The sequence below is a fragment of the Dicentrarchus labrax genome, unplaced genomic scaffold (assembly GCF_905237075.1).
Source record: "Dicentrarchus labrax unplaced genomic scaffold, dlabrax2021, whole genome shotgun sequence".
Classification (NCBI taxonomy): Eukaryota; Metazoa; Chordata; class Actinopteri; family Moronidae; genus Dicentrarchus; species Dicentrarchus labrax.
In genome coordinates, this window is record NW_026136719.1 from 3,971,887 (window position 1) to 3,988,831 (window position 16,945).

General features: G+C 37.9%; 2 protein-coding genes and 2 long non-coding RNA genes across 13 annotated transcripts in view; 2 read left to right on the forward strand and 2 right to left on the reverse strand.

Annotated features, from left to right (window-relative positions):
- Positions 1–520: 520 nt before the first annotated feature.
- Positions 521–16,945, reverse strand: part of LOC127351321 (uncharacterized) — a 61,652-nt gene continuing 45,227 nt past the window's right edge. For 3 of the 9 annotated variants that reach the window (XM_051378759.1, XM_051378757.1, XM_051378754.1), the window contains 7 exons: positions 3,993–4,136; positions 3,789–3,850; positions 3,472–3,659; positions 2,508–2,902; positions 2,322–2,418; positions 2,047–2,221; positions 521–1,793 (listed from right to left, as the gene is read on the reverse strand). In XM_051378759.1, the coding sequence (XP_051234719.1) occupies positions 1,657–1,793; positions 2,047–2,221; positions 2,322–2,418; positions 2,508–2,902; positions 3,472–3,659; positions 3,789–3,850; positions 3,993–4,136 (1,198 nt within the window). In that variant the 3' untranslated portion in view covers positions 521–1,656. Of the gene's footprint in view, positions 1,794–2,046; positions 2,222–2,321; positions 2,419–2,507; positions 2,903–3,471; positions 3,660–3,788; positions 3,851–3,992; positions 4,137–4,398; positions 4,544–4,644; positions 4,746–4,775; positions 4,887–16,945 lie in introns of all 9 variants that reach the window. The other 6 variants (XM_051378753.1, XM_051378752.1, XM_051378751.1 and 3 more) reach the window with 6 other exon arrangements.
- Positions 4,882–16,945, forward strand: part of LOC127351356 (uncharacterized) — a 54,014-nt gene continuing 41,950 nt past the window's right edge. The window contains exon 1 of one of the 2 annotated variants that reach the window (XR_007880862.1): positions 4,882–4,970. This is a non-coding gene — a long non-coding RNA (uncharacterized LOC127351356). Of the gene's footprint in view, positions 4,971–5,095; positions 5,151–16,945 lie in introns of those variants that run through there. The other variant, XR_007880863.1, reaches the window with a different exon arrangement.
- zgc:113176 (uncharacterized protein LOC554708 homolog) lies at positions 9,032–14,694 on the forward strand. The gene is made up of 8 exons (XM_051378817.1): positions 9,032–9,117; positions 12,427–12,512; positions 13,081–13,251; positions 13,357–13,392; positions 13,632–13,673; positions 13,802–13,870; positions 14,117–14,185; positions 14,530–14,694. The coding sequence occupies exons 2-8, from the start codon at positions 12,464–12,466 to the stop codon at positions 14,691–14,693; spliced, it is 600 nt and encodes a 199-aa protein (XP_051234777.1). The 5' UTR covers positions 9,032–9,117; positions 12,427–12,463; the 3' UTR covers position 14,694.
- LOC127351363 (uncharacterized) lies at positions 10,457–12,026 on the reverse strand. The gene is made up of 3 exons (XR_007880879.1): positions 11,835–12,026; positions 11,112–11,563; positions 10,457–11,006 (listed from the first exon to the last, which is right to left on the reverse strand). It is a non-coding gene; the product is annotated as an uncharacterized LOC127351363 (long non-coding RNA).

Here is a 16,945-nt window from a genome sequence, read left to right on the forward strand (position 1 = left end):
CCTGTATCCATACTGACCTTTGTAACTTATTATTGTAAAATGGAGTCAATCATGACAATGGAGTTATGAATTGGCGCTACACAAATAAAGTTGAATTGAATTGAATCAAATCTTGATTAACTGTTTCTAAAAGATAATTAGCTTAAAATGATTGTGTTTTACAAAAATATATATACAGTTAATATTAATAATATCATTATTACTTTTATATGTATCAAATAAACAGTACAGACCTCTGACCTGTATGCAGCACTGACCTCTGTCTTGTATCTATCCAATTTAGCATTGAAGATTCATAGCCTGTTATGTGCACCAGGCCATGCTGTAAAACGTTCGGTAACCAATCACAGGTAAAAGATAAGTAACAGATAAGTTTCCACTGGGTGTGAGGACAAGCACTGTAATCACTGCACTACTGAACACAACAGCATCCATCATAAGGGTCCCTGATGTTCAATCGTCAGTTGAAGTGTAAGATGTGTGTGTGCAAGTGTAAGAAACAGTTCACGGAACAACAAAATTTATGTACAAAACATATATGAATATTTCTTCGATCCTATTCACATGTTAAACTAGGGAAGACAGTTTGACACAATTTCTTAAAGCTTTCCATCATTAGGGTTTGAGCCTTTGACCACGTGGACCAACTTCAGCTCTGAACTCTAACCACCTAACTACTGATCTACCTGCTCAACTCAAGTGAAGGAGACATCATAAAAAATTAAAGAGGTCCTAATTGTTAAACATGTCAAAAACAATCAGAGATAGAGGTTTTATAATTCACTGATAAACCATGTGTTTAAAAGTTGAATACAAGCAAGCATGTCCTTGAAGTCCTGAGCATTGTTGCATTTGAATGATTTCTGTGGCTGAAAGCAAGCAGGAGAAGTAGTTGACTGAAAAACCTACAGAACTAGAATAAAACACAATAGTGTGAATCTGTCATGCCGACGCATTCTATGAAGCAAAGTAACGACTGAATATAATACACAATAATATTATTAGTCTTTATTTTAAAAAGATTCAGTGATTAGGACATGAGCAAGTTTAATGGTAAAATATATTCATGGTGTGAAAATATATCAGATGTCTTGACTTCCAGTTATGTGCTATTGATTTATAACCTTGCCAAACTATATTCTTTAAATTAAAATTGAGGTCTGCAACAGTGAGGCCACATTGTTTTGGATTATGGGCACAAGTTTATATTCATAACTCACAAATTAATTAGTCAGTGACTCATTAAAAGCCAGACAAAGTTTATGACATAAATTAAATAAAAGTTTGATTGTTCACGTAGCAAGTTGACACCAAAGTTCATATCAAGAGACTAAAATGTTTCCCTGAAACCTCTTCAAATAATATTTTTAAGTGTTTTAAGTGTTTAAAAATAGGTTTGTAGATATTTATTGTCCACAGTCAAGTTTATTTTTCTAATTTTTAATGCAGTGCTGACTAACCCTGTGTACAAGCAAAGACAGAAAAATATTTAATTCACACACTGCATACTTCATGCTGTCTCTATCTATGAAAGTGAAGTAATTTTGGGCTGTGTGGCAATGATTCAAACCACTGATACCCTCAAAACATATAAAAACATGTAAAAACAAAAACAAAACACAGACTGCAGCTGAGAATCGTTCTTATGATCAGTCTTCAGTCTGTGTCGGAGGTTGGCAGGGGTTGGTATTTAGCTTTGGACCTCCTCGATCGGTAGATCACCACTCCAAATGCCACGAGGCAGCCAACAATGAAGACGATGTTCATGCCCAGATTGAGGCTCAGACCAGACGCTGAAATGGAAAAACAGACTAAAATTCAGGTACAATAACATTAATTTAATTATACTATAGATTTTTATGTTCTGCTGATCAGTGTGTCCAATTAAAACTTAATGAGATTTAAAGGTTTTATATGTATATATGAGATTTGAAACAATCCATTTGCAGCTGAGTAGAGTGACTGTAACTGCGGCTTCGGTGTGTTTTATTGGTTTAGTTGAAGTGTGTTTCACAATTACTGGTTGCTGTAGTACTGCACACTCACCTTGGCTGTCAGAAGTTTTAGCCAGGTGCAAAGGTCCCTGGGAAATGGAGTGACTGGAGCTCTGGGCCATAGCCTCTCTTTTGCTGCGATGGTTCCCTGATCTGATGCATCCCTGAGAGCACCTGGTTCCAGCAACGCCAGTCTCACACAGCATGACTGAGCAAGTGATGTACACCTGGAGACACATGGAGGTAAAGTCAGACAAAGCTGTTTTTCCTTTGTTTTTCAGGTAGTGAAAGGTGCTGAAGATTTGACATATTTGTGTGTGACCTTACCTCCTCATGAGCACCAATGAACTCAAAAGCCTCCATTCCAAACCTGAATTGAGACTTGGAGCTGGGGTAGATCTGCACCGTGTTGTCCCTCGCGCACCTATGACATTATGCAGTTAAAAATTATAACACAGCATTGCACATAATTATCAACTAGCACAGAAAAGCCTTTTTATTGCGTACCCCTACCCATTTTCGATGATAGTGTAGCTGATGCGAGAGTTCGGGTTGTCATAGGGAGTTGCCTTACAGGACTCCACAAACAGCTCGGTGTTGGGGATGGAGGTGGTGGCCTCGATCTGCATGAACATCATCTGTTTGAGGTACACCTCCACTGGGTAAGTGCTGCTATCAACTTGTTTTCTGAACCGCTCGGTCTCGAAGAATTCAAACTGGAAGGTGAAAGCACCAAAGCCCTTCTCTGTGAAGGCGTATGGGTTTTTGTGCCTGAATCCCAGGGTCAGGTTGGTTCGCTTGGGATAGACGCAGGAAAACCCAATCTCGACGTCATGATGCCTGGAGATGATTTCATTGGGGTCAGCAGATGTGATCTCGTTCTTGAAGATGATGTTGTCTTCATCCTCCTGAAAATGAAAAATAATTACAGTTGGGAGGGAAGAAATTGTACTTGCCAGCCATAATAATATGTCGGCATCAGACAACCAACATAGCTTGGCCAGGTTTTGGAGGTAGTTATGTGTTTCCACATATTCTTTCCAACAAATTAGCTTGAAGCTTGAACCAGTTCCATTCAAGAGTCTTGGAAACCCTTGTGCTGTCGAGTGAACCAGCCCGTGTTTCCACCAATTTTGAGCAGAACCATTAATATCGAATGAACAGAGCATAGTGCACAACAACCTGTAGAATATGATTTTGGTTTCCAAGAAAAACCTAACATTTATTTTTGGTCAAAATGCTCTGGATGGTTAAAAACTACTGTACGTACACAAACCAGAATGGTGCTGATTTCCTATTGGTGGTAAAGGCCTAACAAGATGCAGTTTTCCCACCTGTATCCCCTAACATTTCCTCACACTTAAACCTAACCAACCAAACAAGGAAGGCAATAAACACCAGCCAATCAGACAATTGAGGAAATATACTGAGAACAAGGAACCATCACATTGTACACTTCTGCAGTTTACATGTTTACCTCTACAAGGGTTCCACATTCGTTAAGTGACATGACCGCCACCAGGTGGGTTTCATTGGAGCGTGTTGTCAGGTTGCAGGAAGAACCCTTGATGTTGTTCAGATGCAAGTTGTCCTCATTGCGTCTGATGAGGTAGGACTTTTCCACTTCCACCTTTATTGTTGTTTCATTGCATGTCACAATGGCCTCTAGATAGCGTGAGATATGTTTATTTTATAATGACGATGCAGTGTGTTTATATATATATATATATATATATATATATATATATATACACGAAGATGATATCTGTAATAGTTAAAATGTAGTCAACTAACCATGGTGATCAACATCAACAGTCACACAGCGTAGCTCTGATTGATAGACTTTCCAGATAATCCTGGGATGTAACATAAGATTGGAGAGAATAAATTATATGATCCTTATTTTCCAGGAATTTCTGAAGAAGAAATGTAATCAAATTGTATGTTTAAGGTTTTTTAAGTATAGTTTTCTCATTCAGTGATTTATTTAAAACTTACGTGTCTCTTGCCTCAGAAATGAAGCAAATTGAAAAATGTTCATTCACTTCATTTTCAGTTGGTGTCCATTTTATGGTATATTCTCCTGTGGAGATTTTCTGCTTTGAAATGCCACGTGGTCCAGTGACAATCAGGTCATAAATCCTACAAGAGAAACAATGTTTTTATGTTACTCCTGAACGGTAGTAAGTTACATTTAATGTAAGGAATATGTTTTGGAAATGTTTGTGATAAACTAATCTTTGATAAGTGGCTCTGAAGAAAGTGAAGTTACAGTAAGTAAGTCATTATTGCAAAATAAGAACCGGCAGGATTTTAACCTTTTTGAAAAAATTTGTGCACATTACATTAACTCATAAAACACATTGCTGCAAAATCATACAATTAATTTAGCACATTTCCTTACGTGGTGTATTGCGCTTTGGATCTGACATTGATTTCGAGAGTTTGGTTGACAAATGCAGGAAGATTTACTCCATTTCTTGGAGTTGGTGACAAGAAAATGGGAAAGTAATCACCATCAATGCATGAAGGGGCGTAATATGACTCCACTGAAAATCAGATGAGAGGAGAGATAGACTTTGAGAACTTGATCAAATGTAAATATGAAAATCAGTGTTGTCAATATACAACAAACAAAACATTACCATACCATAAACAGAAAACTGCAGGGGAATTTTGCTCAAAGGAGCAATCGATGTTCGGTACAAAGTGGTTGTTGTTGGAAATGGGGTGGTTGTTGTTGGAAATGGGGTGGTTGTTGTTGAAAATGGTGGTTGTTGTGTGGTTGTTGTTGGAAATGGGGTGGTTGTTGCAGCTGTGGTTGTTGTTGGAAATGGGGTGGTTGTTGCAGCTGTGGTTGTTGTTGGAAATGGGGTGGTTGTTGCAGCTGTGGTTGTTGGAAATGGGGTGGTTGTTGTAAATGAGGTGGTGGTTGTTGGAATGGTTGTTGTTGGAAATGGGGTGGTTGTTGCAGCTGTGGTTGTTGTTGGAAATGGGGGGGTTGTTGTTGGAATAGTGGTTGTTGGAAACGTGGTGGTTGTTGTAAATGGGGTGGTTGTTGGAATGGTTGTTGTTGGAAATGGGGTGGTTGTTGCAGCTGTGGTTGTTGTTGGAAATGGGGTGGTTGTTGTTGGAAATGGGGTGGTTGTTGCAGCTGTGGTTGTTGTTGGAAATGGGGTGGTTGTTGTTGGAAATGGGGTGGTTGTTGTAAATGGGGTGGTTGTTGGAATGGTTGTTGTTGGAAATGGGGTGGTTGTTGTTGGAAATGGGGTGGTGGTTGTAAATGGGGTGGTGGTTGTTGTAAATGGGGTGGTGGTTGTTGGAATGGTTGTTGTTGGAAATGGGGTGGTGGTTGTTGGAATGGTGGTTATTGCAGCTGTGGTGGTTTGACCTGTGGTGGTTGTTGCAGCTGTGGTGGTTTGACCTGGGGTGGTTGTTGCAGCTGTGGTGGTTGTTGCAGCTGTGGTGGTTTGACCTGGGGTGGTTGTTGCAACTGTAGTGGTTTGACCTGGGGTGGTTGTTGCAGCTGTGGTGGTTTGACCTGAAGATGTGACTTGGCGTTTACGTCTTCCCACTGAAAGGGGGCTCTTTGTTGTGTAGGATCCGTCAGAGTAGGACAGCGTGATGTGTTTTCTGGGAAAGTCCTCCACCACAAGCTCAAATGGATGGAATCCAGGACTGTTGTATGTATACTGTATGGAGCAGGAATTCTGACAAAAAGGAGAGATACTTTAATTGTACAATATAAATTACAATGGCTGCAACAGTTCATGAGTTGAATATTTACAACATTGGTTTATGTCCGCTTTATATCAGTGTTTTCTAAAATGTTAAATCAATTTCAGGATAATATTTGTTGCCATTTATTTTAATGAAAGCTATTCAATGTACAATAAGGATTTAAATTTGAGAAATCACACATTTCATACTGGAAGTTCAAATTTCAAGTTTAAAGGACCAGCACGTAAGATTTAGTGCCATCTAGTGATGAAGTTGTAGATTGAAACCAATGCATTGCAGGCCTTTCGCAAAAAACACGAAAGGCCCTATCTAGAGTCAGTGTTTGGTTTGTTCAACATGGCAGACTCTGTAGAAGAAGACCCGCCCCCTTTGTAGATAAAAACGGCTCATTTTAAGTGAACAAAAACACAGCCATTCTTATTTTCAGGTTATTATACATGAAAAGATACCTATGTTAATTATATTCAGTATCTGCCAATAGATCCTCCTTAATGTTACATACTGGACCTCTAAAGGTATAATAATTTGATATAGCTCAAACTGAAACTAAAGACATCCACTGACACACTCCTTACCTGATCTAAAGAGAAACCTCCAGTGAGACCGCAGATCCCACACTCATATGAACTAGAGTTCGATGCTGGCCTGCATCTGACGCGGTCACCATCAGGGTCAAATACGGTCATATTGAATGATCGTGGACAGTTCCTGGGTACTCTGTAACATGTTAATCAACTAAATCAGCAACAGTCTGTCTAAAAGATATGAGGTTTATATTTTTGAGTTTTAGTGAAACGTCTCCTCAACCATTAGATTGTCATGGAATTTGCTCACTATTTATCCCCTATTGCCCTACTTTATGTTATTTGTTTTGTTATTTTGTTATTTACTTCTTATTCTGCCATTTTTTAAAGATAAATATATAAATATATAAATAAATAATAAGCTCAATGTTGATGTGTATAATGTTAAGAAGAAGCCTTTCTCTGTACTTTTATTTATTTATTTTTTACATCTTATCTATCATTCTGTGTTCGGTATACTGGTGCTAGTCCATCACTCTAATGAATACACTGTAAAAGCTGTTAACATAGCATAATAAAAGAAGTAAGTTAACATTATCCTCCGATTAATTGGAGTCACACATTTTTTGATCAACTGATAAACGGTGTATTGTACACGTCAGTGTGATGCAACGAACCAGCAACCATTAAGAACAAAAGAAGGAATGAGGGTCATTACCTGATAACAGGCAGTGTGGTAATGATGGGAGATCTGTTCGATTCACCAGTATCAGAGCGGGTTCCCAGGTCCACATGTGCCATCATTCTCCAGTGAGCCATTGAGCTTCTGCTGTTTGCTGTCCAGAAGCCCTGACCATTGTAACTATTTATATGAGTCGGGTATCTGTTTGAAAAAAGATAATAAGGAGAATGCAGCAATATTTTCAACATTATCTATTAAATGGCACAGTTCACAACCAGATGTGAGTGTTGACTTACAAAATGTAAACTGAGGCTAAAAAATTATTATAAGTAATATCTCCTACCTAATCTCAAAGGGTAGGTTGCTGTAGAGTTTCCTTGTTGTCAACAGATCATTTTGGCACCAGTTGATACCATAGGTTTTACTGGTAATGTGAGTGGAGATAGCCTGTGTCTGGGATCCACAATTACCAGAGGAACACGAGTAGTAGTTCGCACTGCACCAGAATGTGGCTCGCCTGTTGCGAAGTTCCACCTGCAAAGAATAATGCAAAGATTATCTCTGCAGCAACTGACAACCACAGTTTGTTGAATTTTCAAAAGTATTAGTCGACCCTGCTAGAAATACAAATATGAATGACTTTATTTCAAAATGAAGTGAAAATGTACTACAATTCAGAGGTTTAAATAATACTTCTTATGGCACAGAATGTTAGATAGAATTTATTTGTATTTTACTTTTAAGGATGCAGTAGTTTTTCTCTGACAATGGAAATAAATTATGAATAAGGATACCTTCTAATGAGAGTTTAACTGACCTCATAAGTCCCGTCTGAGTTCTGCCCCTTTGAGGTGAAGGTCAGCGATCCGCCGTAGTACCTATACCTGTAGGAATAGTGGGACCATGCAGAAGCAGCTGAGACCAGAAGCAGCAGATGCAGCAGCAGCACTGTGATAGCAGCCATCCTCCCGAGTACCACTTCATCACCAAGATCTGCATCTTATATATTCTGCTACAAGGAAATGACGGCAAAGCCTTGTTTATCATCTACATCATTTACTGACAGTATGAACTATTAAGTAGAACTAGTTTTACCAGCCTGTGTTTTAGAGGTAATCGGAATTCAGATTCTGTATGTGATTTTACAGCCTTGTCTATTGTTCTTGAAACATTTTTTTAAATGTATGTGGAACTTTGTTTTCAGATGCGCTGCTGACATTTTGGACTGAAAGTGCAACGTCGCAGAGATCAAATCCTCTGATATGTTTTTATTAGTGATCACCTCAAAGAATAAGAATTGTTACAAACATAAATGATACACAATAAAGATAAAATATAATGTTCCACTGAAATAAATAACCACTACAATAAATAACATTAAAATGCAGGTATTTTAGAGGTAAAATAAAATATAAAATAAAAACATTCCAGTCTACACTATAAAATATAATAATACAAATAATGATCTGCCCATGTGCGTTTTTAAAACCTTAAACTGAATGAGTACAGAAAGTTTCTCACACACACAAATGTATTGTACCAAGGACACCAGTCTATTTCAGGTCAGTGAAAAAATACAGGGTAGCACTTATGGTTCATAAAAAATGCATAACAATAATAATACATGATAATAGAAAACACACAAGCCAATGATACATTTTGCTTCAGGCAGGCTAGTCTTTATCTACTTAAAAGTTGGCTATAGGCCCTAACTTTGTTGTTCTGTGAGGTCCTTGTTTTTATGAATATGAATAGACCAGCGCTATGCTTCATTGGAATAACCTTTTATCATTGTCTCAATTTACCTGAAACATGTTTGTAAAATGTCTTATTTTAAAAAAAAAACAGGTGCACAAGCTCAATCTGGTGCTATTAAAGCTACTTCAAGCAACAAGTGTTTGGAATAAACCTGTGGACCAACATGTAGGCACACATAAAATCATGAATTCACACACTGAATACTTCCCTCAACAGGTACAACTCAATCAGACTCATAACTCAATCTTAACTGAACCCTGCCATGTTTTTATTGAATTGTAATTGACTTCTAATGAGGACTTTGAATACTGCATCATGGTTCATTTGCAGGACTACTGCTGAGGCCAATCCATCATCAAGTTCAGCCATGTGACAAAAAACAATCTTTGTGCGTCTCCGTTGAACCTGCAGCTTTACAGTAAGTGGATCACCTTTATCTTTTATCTCAGCAGAAATGTGCCTTGATAAACAGTACATGTGAAGTGTCCCAGTTGTTCATAAGGAAATGGAAATGTGTAAAACTGAGCATGAGCAGTCCACGCTCATTAAATCAAATCAAATAAAGCAAATACACAAACATTACATTTACTACAAATTATTTCTTTAAGCAAGATGGCTCACTCTTTAACTACTTCCACGATCTGCTCTGGAAAAAAAATGATAATGTGATAATCAAAGAGTGATCTTTTAGAATATACAGTAGTTGTGAAGTGGGAGGAGTTATTTCCAGCACCCCTGGTTCCAGAAGTGAACATCCTATTTATTTTTCGTGAGTCACAGTTGAAGCACTTTGACAGATCAGTACAACAGATCAGTACAAAAGATTAAGATCTGTGTTCGAAAATATCTGCAGCAGCAAAGTGACACCATGAGAAAGGTAACCAAGGCTGATCTGATCTCAGATACAAGCTGTAATCATAATAAAGAGAACTATACACTAGACTTACATAAAGAAATTGACAGTGCTCGTATATACAAGAAGTCACAGCCTGTAACTTTTAAGAAAAAGTCTCATATTCTTTGATACATTTTGCCTGTTAGTTGGGATTGAAGTTGCTAATAACACATTATCTATAGTGTCACAATAGTGTACCATACTGTAAAACTGTCACTCAGTTGAATAAGTTCAGGGTTATTGGTTAAACAATACAGAAAATAAGACAGCTTTTTCTTATGCATATGTAATATTATTCATACATTAGTACCAAGAAGTAGGGCTGCACAATTAATTGAAATATTATCAAAATCAGAAATCGCAATATGGCTACATTTAATATCAAAATCACAGAAGCTGCAATTTTATAATATAAGGTATAATCTGTGACAAGTACTATAAATCTTGTTCTTAACATGCAAGAAAACATGTTTGTTTGTTACAGACCCCAACAAATGTCCCATCATCATTATTTTAATAGTTTTGTTTTCAGCAAAAATTAAAATTGTGATGCAAAAATTATGATTTCCACTAATTGTGAATCGTATCTGTCAAAATAATCACATGATTTTTATCATTATTTTTCATCATATCATGCAGCCCTACTATGAATTTAGCATCATAATAATCTTAATTATTTGCTGGATTTTGTATTGGTTACCGTCAAATTGCAAAACAATTTCTCAAACTAAACCCTCGATATAAAGCTACATTTTCTTCACCTGAAAAAGTGTCAAATACTAGAAAAAAAACATTCCAGAACCAGCAGCCACTTCCACTTCACAACTCTATGTCAATATATGACTCGGACAAGACATAAATATTCACAATAAAGTTTAAATTTTATTCACCTCATTGATTTTACAGTGTGCTGCATACATTGCAGCATAAACTATTTTTATTGTATCCATAAAGGTGATTAACAGATGATTATAGGTGCCCAGTCAATTACTATGAATCAAATTATACAAAGCAGAAACAGGATTATAGCTGCGGATCGCTCCCACACTGTAAAATCTAATTAGTTGTTTAAATACACGAGTGAAAGGGCTGCCTTAAAGTTTTGAGTTAAGTGAAAAAGTGTGTCTGCAGGTTAAATTGAATAATTTCTTTTTAACTTTAAACTTTTGAAGGAAGTTGACATTTGCCTGTTGGAAGACTTTTGAAAGCCGTGCTAGATGTGGCAATATGTCAGCCTGGAGGTACACCGATGCCACAAACCTGTAGGTCGCACAAAAGGTGTACAGGCCCTTGGCGATTGGGCATTGTTTAAGCTCTGCCTCCTCTGCCAATGTGGCAAGCACAGCTGTGAGATTTCTTTGGAGTATCTCAATGGCCAGGTGCTGAGATAGCCACCTTGTGTCTTTTACGTCCTGGAAATAATAATCCAGTGTTACGTTAGTATAGACTTACAATACTGGTTAGTACTGATTAGATGGGAAATACCAACTGTGAATGATATGTAATAAACAATATACCTTCATCTTCAAGTCAGACAGTCCCAGGGTGATAGCCGCTGCCTTCAGTGCTGCTGTCCAGTTTGCACTGTGATGGAATAACAAGTGTAGTTCCTGCAGGTGGTCCAGGAAGGTCTCCATGTATTTCACATCATTTGATGCATCCTTACAGGCCAGGGCAAGGCGGTGGGCGGCACAGGCCACGGCAACGATCATGGGGAAGCTGTCGGTCAGCTGCTTAGCAACCCCATTTACACGCACTGTGTTTACATGTCAAATAACACAACAAGGCAAACTACACATACATTTCTTTCTTAAAAACATCAGTGCCAAGCCCGCAGAGTTTCTCTGTTGGCACCTGCTTGTTCTGCAGGACAGCTTTCACAGCAGTGACAATGGTATCAGCCTTGCCATCACTGACTGTCACAATGTCGAGGAACTGGTTAAAAACCAGTCCCTCTTTATCCAGGTATCTGAATGAAACAAAAACCGCATTAGGTATAGCATGATAAGGGGTTTGAAGAAAACTCAAAAAGAAGGAAAACAGGAATCTTGATTAAATAAAAAATGTATTCCTGATAAAGCAGGAAAAATCACATCCCTGATAATGTTATTCACACCTTTACTAGCTGCTATTACTCCAACTACAGTAGAACCAGGGTGTGAAACCAGAAGTATGCATAATTCACGCAGAAAATTTATACAAAACTGAGTAAGCGGGGTCTGCCAAATTTATGGTCATACCTGATGTGCAGATCAAGCTGACAAAGCAGGGAAACATCTGTGCTTTCATCAAGCTCAAGGCTGATTGCGGTAGTTGTTCCTGCGATCAATCTTGAAATCAGAAAATGAAAAAATGCAATACTTTTTTCACTGAGACAGCGGAGGCTGTCTCTCTTGCTGCCCCTTCCTGGAGAAGCTGTCTCTTCTGATATAAAGAAGTAATGTTCCACTGTTACTACAGTTTATTTCTTGACCAAAGTCTAATGGCCAATCAGACACAAAGAGGTTTGAGCTGCACTTGCCGCGGGGTTTTGGTTTGGCCCGGTGCCCAAAGTTTAACCTGGCCCGCGCTTTGCCACCCGATTTGACTGTTACCATACCATTGAATAAGCGTTATCCTGATACAATCATCCCACAGATAGGGGCCAGTAGGGGCCTACTCTACCTACTAGTAGGTGCAGGAGGGAGTTATCACCCATTCATCTGGCTGATCCAATACTATTCAAGCCCAGCAGGTACAGAAGGTGTGTTATCCAGCAGAGTAGTCACGTTACTGTCGTGTTTCACTGGTCTGCGGAAAAATCTAAATGGCTGCATTTTCTTTTATTTTCAGTGGAAAAACAACATTTTAAGATGGAGAGGGGTGACTGATGATGGAAGAAGAACCTCTGGGGAAACTACGCCAGATGATGCCAGGAGGTGAAATGAGCATTGAGGTGAAAATGACGGCAGCTGGCGGAGAGGGAGAAATTAATGAGCTCTTAAAGTTTGACAGATACTGTGTGATTGGATGATAGATGACTTGTGGCATGATCTGATTGGTTTAACATTTAGAGGGACGCTCCTGATCAGCTGAGAGCCGGAGAGAGAGGGAAGCATGATTGTGCATGCAATGAAGGATCTTTCTGTCTGAACTTACGCTATAGTTTCATTAGTCATGTTACCATCGATGTTACTGAGATCACTTTTTCCTCAGTCTGAAGTTTGATATGGACGTGACCTGATCCTGATCTGTATCTTGTATACTTAGTTTTTTAATGATTGAATATGAAGTAGATGCAAAGGTCTTTCTAATTGAGTGTCTTGCCTATTTTGTTTATTTGTCTGTTGACTTTGTATATTATATGAAATGCTCTAGTCATGATGACTTATACTTGTTGAAGATGATTTTTGCTGTGCACAAATTGACCTCAATGCATATCCTATATATTTTTACAGCATTTATGCGGTGAATTTGTCCAAACAGTTTTATTTTGATCTTTTAAAGGTGCTGCAGGCAGCTCTGGACGACTTCCATACCAGGCACTGGTTAACCAGACGCTGGATATAGAGGTTAAGGGGCTGCCAAATGACTTCACACTGAAGAAGCCTTCATTTTATGGACGGAAGCAGCTGGAGATGATTTTGAAGGCAGCAGAGCAAATATCATTCCAGATAAGTAGGTTTTCTAGGTTTAGGCTATTACAGTACAAATAGTAGTCCATAGATTATATTTGATATTTGTTAATGCCACTTTCCTTAAATGTGTTTCCTGTTTCACCAGAAACTCAAGTGGATGCAGTCCAATTTGTACCACAAGGTATGACAGAAAATCCTATCAGTGACAGCTTCTTAAAATTGTAGTGAAGTACCTCTCACTGACACATCTTTAACTTTGAAAGATGTATGACATTATAACAGTAGTCCCCATTTAACAACAAAACTGTTTTAATGTGTTTCAGAACCTAACGCCATGCACCACTTTCCTGACTCATTATTTTCATCTCTTTAACCGTTGTTTGTGACCTTCTTTTCCCTTTTTTTTTGTCAACCACCTAGGCACGACATCACAACCCACCAGCACTGTGATGGACACAAATAGTATGTATTCCTTTTTAAACTTGAAAATGTCCTAAATGGGCAAATATACATTATTCTGTAAAATATTACTAATTAAATATGACTGTTGTTTGTTTATATATCTATTTTTAATGTGTCTGTGCATTTAGCTGAGGTTGCCGGTGCTTGTACTCAGACAATGACAGTGGAGGAAATATTTGAGTCCATGTATGAAAATGGTAAGTGTCTAAGAAAACTAGAAAAAAATTGGGAATAGTAATCAATCATTATAATGGCAAATTTTAGGATACTTCCTTTCTTTCGTGGCCTGTTTATGTTTAAAGTTTACAATGTAATGCATTACAATGTGTGGGCTGTGATGATGACACTACTCCGTGTCATCATCTCTGTGTAGAAAATAATGTGATTTCATTAATGTATGTAAAGCTAAGACATCTGCAAATTGTCTACATCTGTATTTTTAGGTGCAGCAGCAAAGCCCCTACATTCTTCAGTTGAGGAAGCTGTCGCAGAAGCTGTACCCATTATCGAAGGTGCACATCTCATCTAATTATCTGTGCATGACATTAACACTCAGATTATACTAACTATATTTAATTATTTGCAACCACTGTGAAAAGGGAACCTAGCAAAATTAGCATGTATGCAATGACATGAAAAATGGAAATATATTCATATATCTACTCTCACCATATACCATGACATATCAACATAGCCTTTTTTTTTTGCAATCTATGTCCTTTGGTCTGCATTTATGAAATTATGGATAGAGAAGGACTGTTAAACTAATGCTTGACAGTACTATCAAGTATGTATCCTGTCATAGTAATAAAACAGTAGAATGAACTGATATCTGTTATTTGGTTTCCATTCAAAGGTACAAGCAATGCCTGCAGTGTGTGTGGAGCAGATTTTTACGACCCAGATAAGAATAGGAAGAGGAAGTGGCGATCATGGTCACAGTGCTTGGTGTGCCATGGATGGTCACACACTGCTTGTGGGTTCAAGAGGAACATGTGTGCTAAATGTCACACAGAATGATTTTGATTATTCCTTACCTTTGTTTACTGTTAAATTAAATGTACAATAAAGTATATTATTGTTATAAGAATGTTATTGCTATATTTTTTATAAAATGCACATTCACATAGGCATATGTTAAGAAGGTGGATTCACAAACAGAAAAAATGACATGGGACCGTTACCATTACCGTGGGAATTGTTATACAACATGAAAAATGTATTTATTAAAATAAAAAACAGTGCTTTAGGCTATTATTTTTTAACATCAACCTGCCAGTATCTGTGTAACCTCACTAAATCCTAGATTACTGTAGATGGGCTACATTAGGTAACACAGTATACTATATGACTTCACCTAGCATATCAACCTATCCTAACCTAACACATGACAGGAAAAACAACAGGACGTAGGTAAAGAAAGGAATTCGTATTATATCAGTCTTATTTCAAGAAGAACATCTTTTATTCGCGATGTCTTCATGGAGAAGCACTACATTACCCACAATCCTAAAGTGTAACAGCGATGTCTGATTGGTGGAGCTTGCTGTTACCATGGACATGTTTACAACTTCTGCAATGTTTACTTGCCGGATACGTTTATTTTATATACAATATATTAGGCTTTATGCTATATATCTTATCAGTTGTGTATATGATGATCGTTCAATAAACTTAACTTTTACTGTCTGTGACATCAGTGTTGTGTATTGAGACTAGATTGGGACCACCTTGGGGTATGTTCACTAGCCAAATAGTCAACTACTATTAACCTGAAACTACTAACGTTTATTATTAATTCTTCCAATTGCAGGTGCGCTGAGCTGCACGTAACTTGTAACTGGAAGCCACATTATAAAATGTATAAAAAATATATTAACGCTTGATAACAAGAAAGGAAGATCTGTTTTGAAACGTTACTGAACACGTTATGCCATTGAACACACCCCTTTTAGTCGGCGAGACAGAACAGCTGGAAACACGTCAAAAATAGCACTAATAAATGTTTATGTTTACTTTTTATAACATATCTTAGCTCACGTTATAAACATATATGTTGGGGTTATACTTTTCCTGTTGAAAAATGAGCGGATATATGTTTTCTGAACCCTAATATCTACATCCTAGCCCTAATCCGGAAGAAGGATTAGGGAACTACAATTTCTTCCGAGTTACAATACACAACAGTGTGCTGCGCCATAGAGTTTGTAGTTCTGATGTATAATCTCTATTATGTAAAATTGTGACCATGAAGTTAGCAAACTTCGTATGGGTTTTTGGGGGTGGGGAGCACACCTGTTTGGTCAGATTTCATCTTTGTTATTGATAAGAGGGTAAAATCATGTTTTTTCCAGGTTTCAACACTAGTAAATGGCACCACTATTGGTTTGCCTTCGGGTATTATAGTAGAGCTCGATACTTTTCCAAAACCGTTGACCCCATGTCTGTAGCATGTTTTGTTGTTGAACAATAAGCCTTCAAATGTGTCTCAGGTACACGGTTCAAAGGGCACACCTGGGGAGCAGGAACCGCCTACAACTCTCATACTGACATATGTTACTCCCTAGGTCAAGACCTTTCCAATGATATCATCACTGTTGTCCTACGACAAAGTTTAATTTTCATTTGGTTCAAAGCCATGGCTGTCTCAAGTGTACATACAAAGACCTCTTTTCAGGACAAGCTGGATGAAATCAGTCAAACATCTTTTAAGGGGTATTTATTGGTCAAATGTATTCATGATATTGATTTTTGTCTTATACAAAGTCACACTTTAACATTTGGACCATTTCAGAGCTAATTTTCCCCATAAACCACTTCGTGTTTCATATTTCATATTTTCCCATTCACATAATATGGCCATTTATAGACACTTTAACCCCATGTCAAGTTTGCACACGCAAACCTTTAGTAAATCAGGCCCTGTGTGTACAGTTTCATGTGTAAAGATATCTCTCTCCAGATGAATCAGATGATAGCTGAAGCCGTTATTCAGAAAGGACTGAATCACAAGTGTGTGTGTGTGTGTGTGTGTGTGTGTGTGTGTGTGTGTGTGTGTGGAGCTGTGTGTGTCACAGGGGGCCGAATGGTTGCCTGATACAGGGAGAGGGTGAGGTAGGGTGCCGATACTTTCTGTTGACTGGCTTTTGTCCAGTTTAGCCACATCGCTGCAGAGCATCAGTGTTTTATGAACATAGAAATAAATGCCATCTAAGACTTTGATCTTAATTCATGTTCCTGCTTTGGACACAGCGTGTCGGACAGATCTCCCT